This window comes from Sorex araneus, chromosome X (assembly GCF_027595985.1).
Source record: "Sorex araneus isolate mSorAra2 chromosome X, mSorAra2.pri, whole genome shotgun sequence".
Classification (NCBI taxonomy): Eukaryota; Metazoa; Chordata; class Mammalia; order Eulipotyphla; family Soricidae; genus Sorex; species Sorex araneus.
Genome location: NC_073313.1, coordinates 321,194,919 through 321,207,440, shown reverse-complemented (window position 1 = coordinate 321,207,440; position 12,522 = coordinate 321,194,919). Strand labels below are relative to the sequence as shown.

The 12,522-nt window shown below is 35.0% G+C and overlaps 1 protein-coding gene across 1 annotated transcript in view; it reads right to left on the bottom strand.

The window, feature by feature from the left end:
• VRK2 (VRK serine/threonine kinase 2) overlaps positions 1-12,522 on the bottom strand; it is a 92,944-nt gene that overhangs the window by 16,838 nt on the left and 63,584 nt on the right. The window contains exons 11-12 of the mRNA XM_055121746.1: positions 10,919-11,085; positions 5,142-5,303 (exon numbers count right to left, since the gene is read on the bottom strand). Of these exons, the coding sequence (XP_054977721.1) occupies positions 5,142-5,303; positions 10,919-11,085 (329 nt within the window). The remainder of the gene's footprint in view (positions 1-5,141; positions 5,304-10,918; positions 11,086-12,522) is intronic.

The window sequence follows — 12,522 nt, the reverse complement described above, 5'->3', positions numbered from 1 at the left end:
CTATGTAATTAATTATATAAATAAAAGAGAAAAAAGTATAGGATCACCTCAATACAACCCCCAAATATATTTACTGTACATTATGATTTAATTTTAATTAATGAACTATAAATATAATAAAATGTCCTCTGAGAGAGGGCACTTAGAAAATTCCTCATTATCAAATTTAATGGTGAAAGAATTCTTTCTCTCTAAGATCAGAAACAAAGCAAGGATGTCTATCTTCTCTTCTACCCATTATAGAACTGGCATGTAATGCATTTTGAGAAGAGAGAAGTAGAAAACTTATATTTACATGAGAAACAAAATTGTAGAAAATCCCAAGAATTTGTCCAAAAACTACTAGAAATAATACATGAATTTAGGATAATACCTAAACATAGGCAGAATCTCGCACGGCAGAGACTGGCAAGCTACCCATGGCATATTCGCTATGCCAGAAACAGTAACAAGAATGGGCCTCATTCCCCTGACCCTGAATGTAACAGGGACGAATGAGACATTCCTGGAACCTGCTCGAGCAAATCAATGAGCAATGGGACGACAGTGATACAGTGATACAGTGATACCCAAACATAAGGTCCACGTGTATGATAAGCTGCATTTCTTTTTCTAGATAGTATCAACAACTAAAATATGATTTTTTCAAAGATATTTACAAATATATTTAATACCTAAAACATGTTGAGCAAAATACAACAGAGTATGTTGAAGATGGTACTACATATTGCGAGAAACATGTTTGAGTCCACTAAAAATTCCAAACATTGTTGAGAGAAATTAATGAAGATCTACATAAATAAGAAAGCACTGGTTCATATACTGTAGGCCTCAATGTTGATAAATGTTGGTCCTCCCCAAGTGATCTTTAAGTTTAGTGCAGTTCAATCAAAATTCCATCCATTGTGGGAGCTGGAGCAATAGTACAGCAGGTAGTGTTTGCCTTGCATGCAGCCAACCCTTGTTTGATCTCCGGCATCCCATATGGTCGCCCAAGCATCGCCAGGAACAATTCCTGAGTGGAAAGCCAGGAGTAACCCCTGAGCATCGTTGGGTGTGACCCAAAAAGGAAAAAAAAAATTCTATCCATTGTGCTTTTAATGTGTATTTTTTTTTAAATGGGGTAGAGGAGTTCCCAAGAACTTTTCATGGGCCACTGACTCATTCCTAGCAATATTTTTTTTTCATCTTTAATTTTTTTTTAATTTATTTATCAGTGAGTCACAGTGAGGGTACAGTTGCAGATTTATACATTTTCGTGCTCATGTTTCCCTCATACAAAGTTCGAGAACCCATCCGATCCCTTCACCAGTGCCCATTCTCCACAACCAATAAACCTAGCATCCCTCCCACCCCCCCCAATCCCATCTCCTCCCCACCCCCACCACCATGGCAGGGTATTCCCTTTTGTTCTCTCTCTCTAATTAGGTGTTGTGGTTTGCAATAAAGGTGTTGAGTGGCCATTGTGTTCAGTCTCTAGTCTATATTCAGCATGCTTCACCCTTCTCCCTCCTGGCCTCCAACCACATTTTACTTGGTGTTCCATTCTCTATCTGAGTTGCCTTTTTCCCAGAATGTGAGGCCAGTTAGCCTGGTTCTCAGGTCAAATGGTTCGGTGTTCACAGTGCAGGGGCCACCAGCGTTGCAAATCTAGGGTGACTGAGACTGAAAATAAAACCTGGGGTCTTATACATGCAAAGTACGTATTCCAGTCTTTTGAGTACACCCCAAATTTCCCCATTGTGCTTTTTAGTAGAAATTGCAAAATTGGCTTTTAAAATTTATGAAGGCAACTACGACATACAACACAAGCATTCTTGAGGGTAAAAAAAAAAATGGTTGAAGCACTTGCACTAATTTCATAATTTTCTATAATGGTATGGTAACTGATGCAATGTTGTATTGGTTTAATGAGAAACAGAGAGATAAAAGGATTCCAGAAATAGACTCTACTCATATCGTCAAATGAGTTTTGAAAAAGACACTAGAGAAATTTATTTTTTCTTAAAATGAAATAAAAATTGAAAAGGTAATAAAAATGTTAATAAATGATGCTTGGTGAACTGGTTTTCTATATGGACAAAAAGAACTTTAACTATTTTACATCATGTATAAGAACTGATCTGAAAGGCTCATAGATCCAAACATTAAAGCTAAACTTAACGCTGTCAATAAAAATATATATTGAAAAATAACTTTGTGACCTAACAGACAAATCTCTTTATATAAAAAATTGAAGTAATGGATAAATTACCCTTTAGAGAAAAATAACAAAGAAAAAAAAATGAATAGGAGGGTTACACAGTTCACAGCTACAGATGATATCCACAATTCAGATAATGGACAGGAAATATGTATGTGGAATATATAAAGAATTCCTATAGCTCAATAATAAAACTGTAATTATTCAAATAAAAATGGGTCATACACTTTAAAAGATACTTTATGAAAGAAGATAAGTGAATAGATATGCAGCAAATAAAAAAAATGCCTGAAGTTATCAGTCACCCAGGTGAGTGATAATTGGAATCACTATGTAATACAAATTTACACACATGGAAATAGCTTTTTATAAGCTTTCATCTGCCCCAGGACCCAGTAGTTCTACTTCTCAGGACAAAGAAGACATTTTTCCTATATCAGAATATTCACACCAGTTCTGTGGTTAGCTAGAGTCAGTAGCAACCTTCATGTTCATTAAAAGGAGAATGGGTATGCAAATTCTGATGGAGCTTATGCAATGGAGTACTACTAAACAAACAAGCCCAAATTAGATACATGGGACAATACGGATAAATCTCAAAAACGTGGGGCCAGAGAGATTGTGCAGGCTTTAAACTGAAGGCCTTATATGCAGCTGTTCCTCATTTGGTCCCCAGCACTGCATACTGTCCCCTGAGCACCAGCAGGAGTTATTCCCTGAGCACAAAGTAAGGATTAAGACCTCAGCACCAGTGAGGGTGGCCCCAAAACAGGAAACCTGCCTGAAACAAAAAAACTGCCTGAAAGAGATCAGATACAAAAGAATGGACACTGTAACACAACATGTATATAAAATTCTAGAACATAATCAATGACGACATGTCTGTTAAATTGTGGAATTAATCCAGTGATGAAAATAAGAGATAATAATATTAAAACTGAGACAGATAGATCATTTGCCTTGCACATGTGAGGCCCTGGGTTAGATCCCTTATATACAGTATATATCCCTATATACTGTATATAAGGGATATATCCCTATATCCCTATATACTGTATATAAGGGATTCAATACATATATACAGTATATCTATCTATAGTGTGACCCAAAAAGCACTATCTAACCCAGGCCCTGGGTTAGATCCCTTATATGCAGTATATATCCCTATATACTGTATATATAGGGATATATCCCTATATCCCTATATACTGTATATAAGGGATTCAATACATATATACAGTATATCTATCTATCTATACAGATATCTAGATATATATCTATACAGTACATATATACAGTATATCTATCTATACAGAGATTTAGATATATATCTATACAGAGAGATACAGATATATAGTGCTACAGTGCTTATCTGTAAATAGGGAATCAAGAACGGGGATAAAAAACTTTCTTAAGCAATAAAAATATCTACATATAGCATTGCCACCCTAATTAAAACCTGGACACCTGTCTTTCCTTTTGATATCTATTGATATACAGGCGATTCTGATGCACAGTAAGAATTAAAAAGAATAGCCAAGAATTTCTGAAATTGGGGCTGGAACAATAGCACAGTGGGTAGGGCGTTTGCCTAGCACACAGCCAACCCGGGTTCGATTCCCAGCATCCCATATGGTCCCTTAAGCACCGCAAGGGATAATTCCAGAGTGCAAAGCCAGGAGTAACCCCTGTGCATTGCCAGGTGTGACCCAAAAAGCACTATAGCACTGTCATCCTATGTTCATTGATTTGCTCGAGTGGGCACCAATAACATCTCCATTGTGTGACTTGTTACTGTTTTTGGCATATCGAATACACCATGGGTAGCTTACCAGGCTCTGCCATACGGGCGAGATACTCTCAGTAGTTTGCCGGGCTCTCCGAGAGGGATGGAGGAATCGAACCCGGGTCAGCTGTTTGCAAGGCAAATGCCCTACCCGCTGTGCTATCGCTCCAAAGAATTTCTAAAATTTAGTCACAAGCACTATTGTCTTTAATTTTAGAAATGGAAATTATAAAATAAGACCAAAGTAGATTACTTTATATAAATTTTAAAAACCCTCAAAGCTCTTATTCTTAACAAACTAAATGGAAGCATCTTGTTAGTACTAAAAACCCGTTTCGTCCTCTGGATAAACTTGCATGCTTGCTCTGTGGATGAGAAATGCCTAACGAGTATGCCTCTGATTTTTGCTTTGGCTGCCAAAAAGTTCAGAGCCAAATTCAATGCTCTGTTTCATGATTAACATCCCAGCTGCTTGATATAATAATTCGGGGGGATGGCTGGGGGATAGAAAGTGGGGTCATTAAATTATCCTATTTTATACTGTAAACTACCTCAAATAATTTAGGGAAAATGATAGTGTATAAATCATATAACTATTGAACAATTTGGAAAAAAAATTACTGCAAATGTAAATACTTTGTATGCTCATTGTCTATGAAACTTAGATTAGTAAGAACTCTGCTAAAACTAGAATGAGTCATCCTAAAATGACCCCACTTTCACTACCCAACCAAATTATCAAATGATATAAGAAAATACAAAATTGAAAATATCCATATTGACAAACATTTTACTTATTAGGTCATAAGGGTTAGACTGGAGTAGCCAATATAAAAGTAAGGAATATGTTAAGAGTCTATAATATATCATAGATGGTATAAAACTATAACTGCACTTCATTATATTCTATGCTATATAAGGAAATCGGATCTGTATGCTTATGTGCTACTATCTGTTTCGGTGATAACTGGTGTTTGGCTGCTCTGATTTTATCAATGAGATGGGGTACTTTCTGTCTCTTTACATTTAGCTAAATTAAACAACCCTGGCCCTCCAGAGAAAATACAATGTCTTTATTCCCAATATTCTACTATAACATTCAGGGGAGAAAAAAAAAATAACCAAAACGCATATACACAGAAATCCTCTTACCTGAGCTGTTTCATTGTTCAGCAATCCAATCAGCTTCTCTTCATTTTGCACTTTTCTCCATGTTGTACAAGACTCAGCACTTCTCTCACTGTGGACATTTTTGTCTGTTAATCTATTTTGCATCTGATTGGCTTGTTTCTTTGTATCTTTTAGCAAATCAACCTGTTGATACAGCATAATTAAATAAATAATGAAAATTCTAGACACTTAAAAATACATTCCTTTCCTCTAATGCATTTTTAAAGTGCATTAATTCAGATTATCAAACAAAATTTACTGTCTCAAAAATATATATTAATAAAGAGGAAACCAACAAACAGATGTTTTAGAAAAATATAGATGGCAAGATTCAGACCTTTTCTCCTCAATTGGAGAAAACCAATTAAAATTAGCGTCACTGTTATACATGCTCTAGAAACGATCTCTACAGAAAATCTGCTTATTGAAAACATTATTTTACCTGAAAATTCACATCTTAAAACTGCATATAAATTTATTATTAACCTTTGCTGGGAGTAGATGCAGTATTATATTTTAAGTTTAAATTCTTATTAATTAGAATCTTAGTTTTCTGTCATTAAAATGAACTTACTTAATATGAATATATAAGAAGCTTATGATATTGCTTTTTATTTTTATGCAGGTAACTTAACCTTTGAGCAGATGAACAACAGTTCATGTCACCAATCTGGTGTACTAGTATCAGAGGTTAAGTTCTACAACAAGCCTGCTGTCTCTAAAGTTTCTTTTTCACACCATGTGTTATCTGGGAGATGACTGACTTTTCAATAACCTTGAAGTCGACACAGAAATGGAAGGTCAAATCCTGCAATACAGTTGGAAGATTTAAAGCCACAGTGAAGATCCTTATGTGAAATATTTGGTCAGTAGCTTCATGTTTACATCAGCTGAAAGTGCCATCACCTTTTTTTCATGAGTTAAATAAGGGGCAGAAGATAGGAACAGTACAAGGGAAAATAATGGAGTATCCAATGCCAACACAGAGAATGAATAACATTAACTAGGCAAGCAGTCTTAATTTGTACTCTCGATTTTTAGCTTCCACTGCCAAGTGTGTTCACTCCTTCCCTTTAAAATATACTGTTGTTTTATAGCTAGGTCTAAGTAGTCAAAACACCATTTTTATTCTTCCATCCTCCCAGATCCCAACTTCTTAAATGATAGCAAGGCTATTGCCGTTAAGTGACCTGATAATCAGAATTACCTTCCTAATCACTCAGGGGTTATTTCCATATTCCAATCTCTCATTCATGTGAAACTACCACTACCTTCTGAGCTACTCCTCCATTGAAGTCTTCTTTTGTTTGTCTGTTTGTTTCCAAGGGTCACTTCTGGTGTGTCTGGGTTTACTCCTGCAGGGCTAAGGAGACCATATGTGGTATCAGAGACCAAACCCAGGTTGTATGTATGCAAGGCCAGCATCTTAACCACAGTACTGTCTCTCGGCCCTGAAGTCTTCTTGATAAAAAATGTTCATCAGAACTTTAGCATGAAACAAAGGGATTCCCAAGACTGTTGAATAATTTTTATCCTAAAAAAATGGGCTGGCCATTCACTATAAAAATGCAGTATGGTATAAATGACTGTATGAAATACTTAGTTTTCTCATGCTTCTTCTATGGTGGGTACTTCAGGTATAACAGCTTTGGGGAGCCTTTGACATACAAATAAAATATGTTCTGATGTATTCAGTCCTCTGAAGCTTCCCGAAAGGGAGGATGCTTCCTGGATCTGCTTATCAGTTGGTGGGGTGTTTATTTGTCCTCTCATGGACTACTAGCTAACAAAATGATATCCAGAATAAGGAAAATTGATACTTCTAGGGAAACTTTTTAGATGGTAAGAGTAAAGAATAATGAATAAGTATAAACTGAAGAGAGTAAAGTTTTTCTTGAAGATAAAAGATACAGAAAACATACTGGTAATTCCACATGACTAAATTGAAGGTACTAAACAAATGTGTCATTCCCAAGAGAGCAAATACTTCTAATTTTTCCATTGTCTTCATTATCCTATGCAACTGGGAATACTTCTGGACTTTTCTTAAATGTAAAAATCTGTTTAATACAATTATTTGAGAATTAAAGCTCTAAAATTTGTATACTTTTAAGCTCACAACACAAATTACTACTATCAAGAATAATATACTCACCTCTGGATTTGCTAATATAACTTCAAAATATGATGAATGAAGTAACAAACATTTACTATTTGAAATACAGGAAAATTTGAACATTTTAGCTCTTATGCAACTACTTTTCTGCCTAGGTAAGACATTTAGGAACATGGGTAAAGATAGTTCATTATCCTGGGTAGACACACTGTTAAAATCATAATTCACAGGCATCATAATATGGAGGAAAGATATTAGTCAAGTGATGAATTTATGAACTTATTCAAGAGATTAATTTAATATGCAGGTCAATACACAGCCAATAAGTTGACTTCAGCTTTCTTATCTGAACTTTAGTTCATTTCAATAAACATTCTTACTAAAATATGGTTTCTTTCACTGCATTTTGGATCTTAAATCTCAGTTGATGCTTTAGTAGACTGTAGTAGCCTTAAGGATACATTCCTTTAAATTTGACAGTGCTACCTAGGAGCCATCAAGAACTACTAGAGAGTAATTTCAATTATATTTTCATCATTTTAATTTGCAATTTTAGGGAAAAAAAGGTTTTTTAAAAAAACTATTTTGTTTTCAATGGAAAATAGTCTCTACTACTTGTCTTTTAATTGAGGCATCATGATCTACAGTTATTCACGATTGAATTTCAGTCAATGTTTCAACATCAATCCTTTTACCATTCTCCATTTATTTTTTTGTTTTGTTTTTGGGTCACACCTGGCGTTGCACAGGGGTTACTCCTGGCTCATGCACTCAAGAATCACTCCTGGCGGTGCTCATGGGACCACATGGGATTCTGAGAATCAAACCCGGGTCAACCGCGTGCAAGGCAAATGCCCTACCCGCTGTGCTATCACTCCAGCCCCTACTATTCTCCATTTCTATCAGTGTCTCCAGAAGTTTCTCCCCATCTTCCAGCCTGCCTCTATGGCATACAAGTTTCCCCCCTCCCCTTTAGTCACTGGGGTTTACAATACTGCTACTGATAGGATTTCATGCATAACAACACTGTACCACTTTCCCGCACCCTCCCCTCCATCCATCAGAGTTACCATTTCCCTCCACCACTGACATAGTATTCCCTCCCTGTCCTAACTCCCCACTTTCTGTATCCAGTCTCCACTATCTTGACAAAGATTCCTTTCAGTGTCATATTGTCACATGGCTTCAGTGGATGTGTTTACAGGGAGCAATCTATGCTGCCCATACCAAATTTAAAAGATACAGTACACATACTGAGAAGACTAACATTTAAAAAAGTGAACATTCATAATTTTATTTTGAATGTGAATCATAGAAAAAGTTTACACATTTTATTTAAGTAAATTTTTTGTTCCATTGGCTTCTTTTTAAATATTTTTACTCCACATTACAAGTCCAGAGATACATCTAGTTAGATAACTACAGTGGCTACAAGTATAGTCTCAAGAAATATTTTTAGTTACAAATATGGAGATTCCAATTGTGACTAAAAATAGAAGTTTGGGGCCATATTATTGATATTCATTCTAGACTTCAAATGATTTCTGTTTTAGGAGCAATCAATTATGTAAACTATCTATACTTGTATCATTCCGGAAAACTGAATTAAGTAGTTTAGAGTATTTTCAATTTTGTTTTTTGCAGTATTACAAAGTCTGTAAATTTTAAAATTAAAAGCTAAGATACTTAAGGTTTAAACTACATAAAGTAGTAATATACTTATGCATTTAAAAAACTAGAGATAATCATTATTAAATAAATCTTTCTGTGAAATACAATCATAAATGATCTTACTGTCTATACATTAAGACTGATTAATAGAAATTAACTAAGGCCTTAAAATGCCCATTAGTCTTAGCTGTGTTTTTACTCATAATCAAAATGCTTTAATCACAAGGAAAGAATAAAATATTTTTGATGGCAGCTCATTAGAAAAAAATGTTTTATGTTCTATTCTCTGCATATAAAAATAGTTTCACAACAATTCACATCCTTTGAATTTGATGAAACTGAAAATTCTGGTGGATAATAATTAGAATTTTATATCACAGAATATAGCTATCTGCTTCAAAATGGTTTCTTTTATATTTCAATTAAGTTTATGAAACAGAAAAACTACCAAAAAGGGGGAGGGAGGACCTACTTAAATTAGTGTAGATTAAGTGGTGACCATTATTGCAAGGGAAATACTATGTCAAGGAAACATCTCTTTGTTTTGTTGCAAAAGTGATAAAAACACAAAAGTCAATAAAACTGTTAAAATAAGTCTCCGTAATTACCAAGATCAAAATCCAGTGGCTTTTTATTAAACATGAACTTTTGTTCTGCCTTCTGCAATACGTAAATAGTGCTGACAATTGGTTTGTGAGGCACTTGCTACAATAAAATGTAATTGTATCATGAGAGAAAGGTGACAATCAGGAGATCATGAAAAAATTACATATTCTCACTGGTAGTTAATTAGCCATGCAAAACCTCCTCAAACAGATATTCTCTTCTATTAGGAATGATTACTATGCAGGCCTACAGATGTCAATACCACAGTCATTCAAATACTTCTTTCCCTACTAATTGAAGGTTGTAAAGCTCTGGTGCCAAGGCTTTGCTTCCAAAGAGCTAATTTATGACTAGAAGGATATTTTATGTCTTCAGTTGCAGCAGCTACAAAATTCAGCAAATCAGAACCATCTGTGCGCTGATACTTGACTCACCATTCATCTAGCAGCCTATCAGTCACATTAGTTTGCATCCTGCACTTTTGGCTCATGAATACTTGTGATGATCCAAAGTTCATAAGTAATATTAAAAATGAGTGGCATCCTGACCCTAAGTTACTGTACACACATCAAGAGAAAAAGTCCTCTGTGCTCTAGTCTTACATATGGTTAGTTAAAGGAAGACATGGACATTTAGTTGTCACCCTAGTTATAAAGCTTGCAGTAGTCTGAAGTTCCACCCCATTCTTAAAATGTATTTTAAATTCTGTTTATTTAAGTTGGTATGTGGGAGTCAAATGGTGAAAGCAGAGAAGCTGTAAATTTTAAAAAAGAATAACTTTCTAAAAACAGTTTCTACAGATATAAATACATTAGAACATACAAATAATCTGGTTAAATCCAAGAATATTATTATTGTCACCAAATTATGACTTCATATAGCCAGATTAACCTATAATCTTACCCAAGGTATAAGCTTAAGACATCAGTGGATGCTTATTTCTTTAATAGTGTGTAACAGCACATAAATCTCACTCTAAGAGATAAAAGGCAAAATATCTTTATCTAAGATACAAAGAGTTAAAAGAACTTCCAACAAATTCCTTATTGCTGAGTTATGGAAATATGAACTGAATATAAGAAAAAAAATAGATTTTCTTACTTATTTTGGGACTTAAAACTCTTTAATCATGGGGCCAGAGTGATAGCACAGCGGGTAGGGCATTTGCCTTGTACTCGGCCGACCCGGGGTTGATCCCAGCATCCCATGTGGTCCCCCGAGCACCAACAGGAGTAATTCCTGAGTGCAGAGCCAGGAGCAACCCTTGTGCATTGCCAGGAGTGATCCAAAAAGTAAAACAAACAAACAAACAAAAAACCTCTTCAATCATAAGAACACTCTTGACCTTAAAGACTATAATACTTACTACTTGATTTCTTGGAGTATGCACATGTATACGCTCTTCTTTAGAGGAAAAGTCCAGTGGTCCTAAAGATATTCCACCAGGGTTTAGAATTTTCTTGAGCATCTGATAGTTTGGCTTCTCATCATATGCTAAACTGTGAGCACATGCTAAATATTCGGCTATTTCACCTGTGAAATATTAAATGTTTTGGTCATTCATGATTAGCAAGAATGATTAGAAACTGAATGATTAGAAAATTCAATATCCTCAGAATTTCTGTTTTTTCTCTCTAAACACACATGAGTACTAGCACACATACCAATCTCTACCTGCTGTACTATCACTTTAGACCCTTTAATGCAAGAAATGTATGTGCAGCCATAGATACACAAGTATATAAAATAGACAAATGAAACATTTACGATAGTAAGCCATACCAACATTTATCTTAAGATACATTTTAAGAAATAGTTTTGCAACCTTTACATTCAATTATGTGATCCATATGGGATCACAAACCATAATTTAAAAATTTAGAATTTAGATTCTATCATTCTATAGTAAACCTGATTTAAATCAAAAGGAAAAAAGGCTGGCAGCATTTATATTTTCTCTTATAATTTATTCCTTAGAATGATATACCAACTCCTTTTCCACACTCCCAATAATATTATGAACTACAAACTAAGCACAAGAAAAATTAGTAGCCAACAGTTACACAACCACAAATTCAATTAAAATGAATGTTAGTTTGCATTTTTGTTTCAGGTAGAAGTTGAATATGAAACAGAGATAAAAGTAAATAGTAACACTATTTATTGTTTAAAAACTGACAGGTTTTCATTTGTTCACAGAGGAGTTTCGATACTACACAACCTAAGTTTTTCAGCTCTTTCTCCTTCAAAAACATAAGTATTACTGTCCCAGACAAGAATATTTCTTACTTTCTCACTAAGTTGTTTATATCCCATGGCTGGAAAATCTGGGAAAGTTCCTGAGTTGTCAGGAGTGACTTCCTAAGCCTTCACTCCCCCTTCATTCAAGTGGGGAATTAGAGAAATAGTAGGTTTCACTACCTATGGGTATTAATTCCAACAGGACTAGTCATCATCATCTCTCTGCCCTTCGGAAAGGCAGAATGTAACCACTTTGTTCCACACTGTCCATGGCTATCTTATAGGAACTCATGAGCTTTTTGTGGTAGGAAGGAAAACTCAGCTCTGGATTTTGGATGCTGTGAAAATGATGCCGCCTACTTTTTCCTCTACAGTGTATCAGACAAATGCAATTCTCTTAACTAGTATTTGATCAACCACATTACTATTAACGAGCCAGTGGTATCAGAGCCTCATCACCATATTTATAACTGATGATTTCAGGAGCCCTTGGGGGCATCCAATTCCTAAAGGAACAATGAAAAAGAAAAAAGATTAAATTATATTTACTGTCATTTCCAATAAATATTCTGTTGTTCTTCAACCCTTTCAAGAAGAGTAAACTAAGTTTGGTATATATCACAATTCTATTATACAAAATATCCCAAATGGAGAAGGGAGTTGAATATTGGGAACATTTTCCACAAATCACTATTAGAAGACAATAGAATACTCCTGGCACTTCCCCAA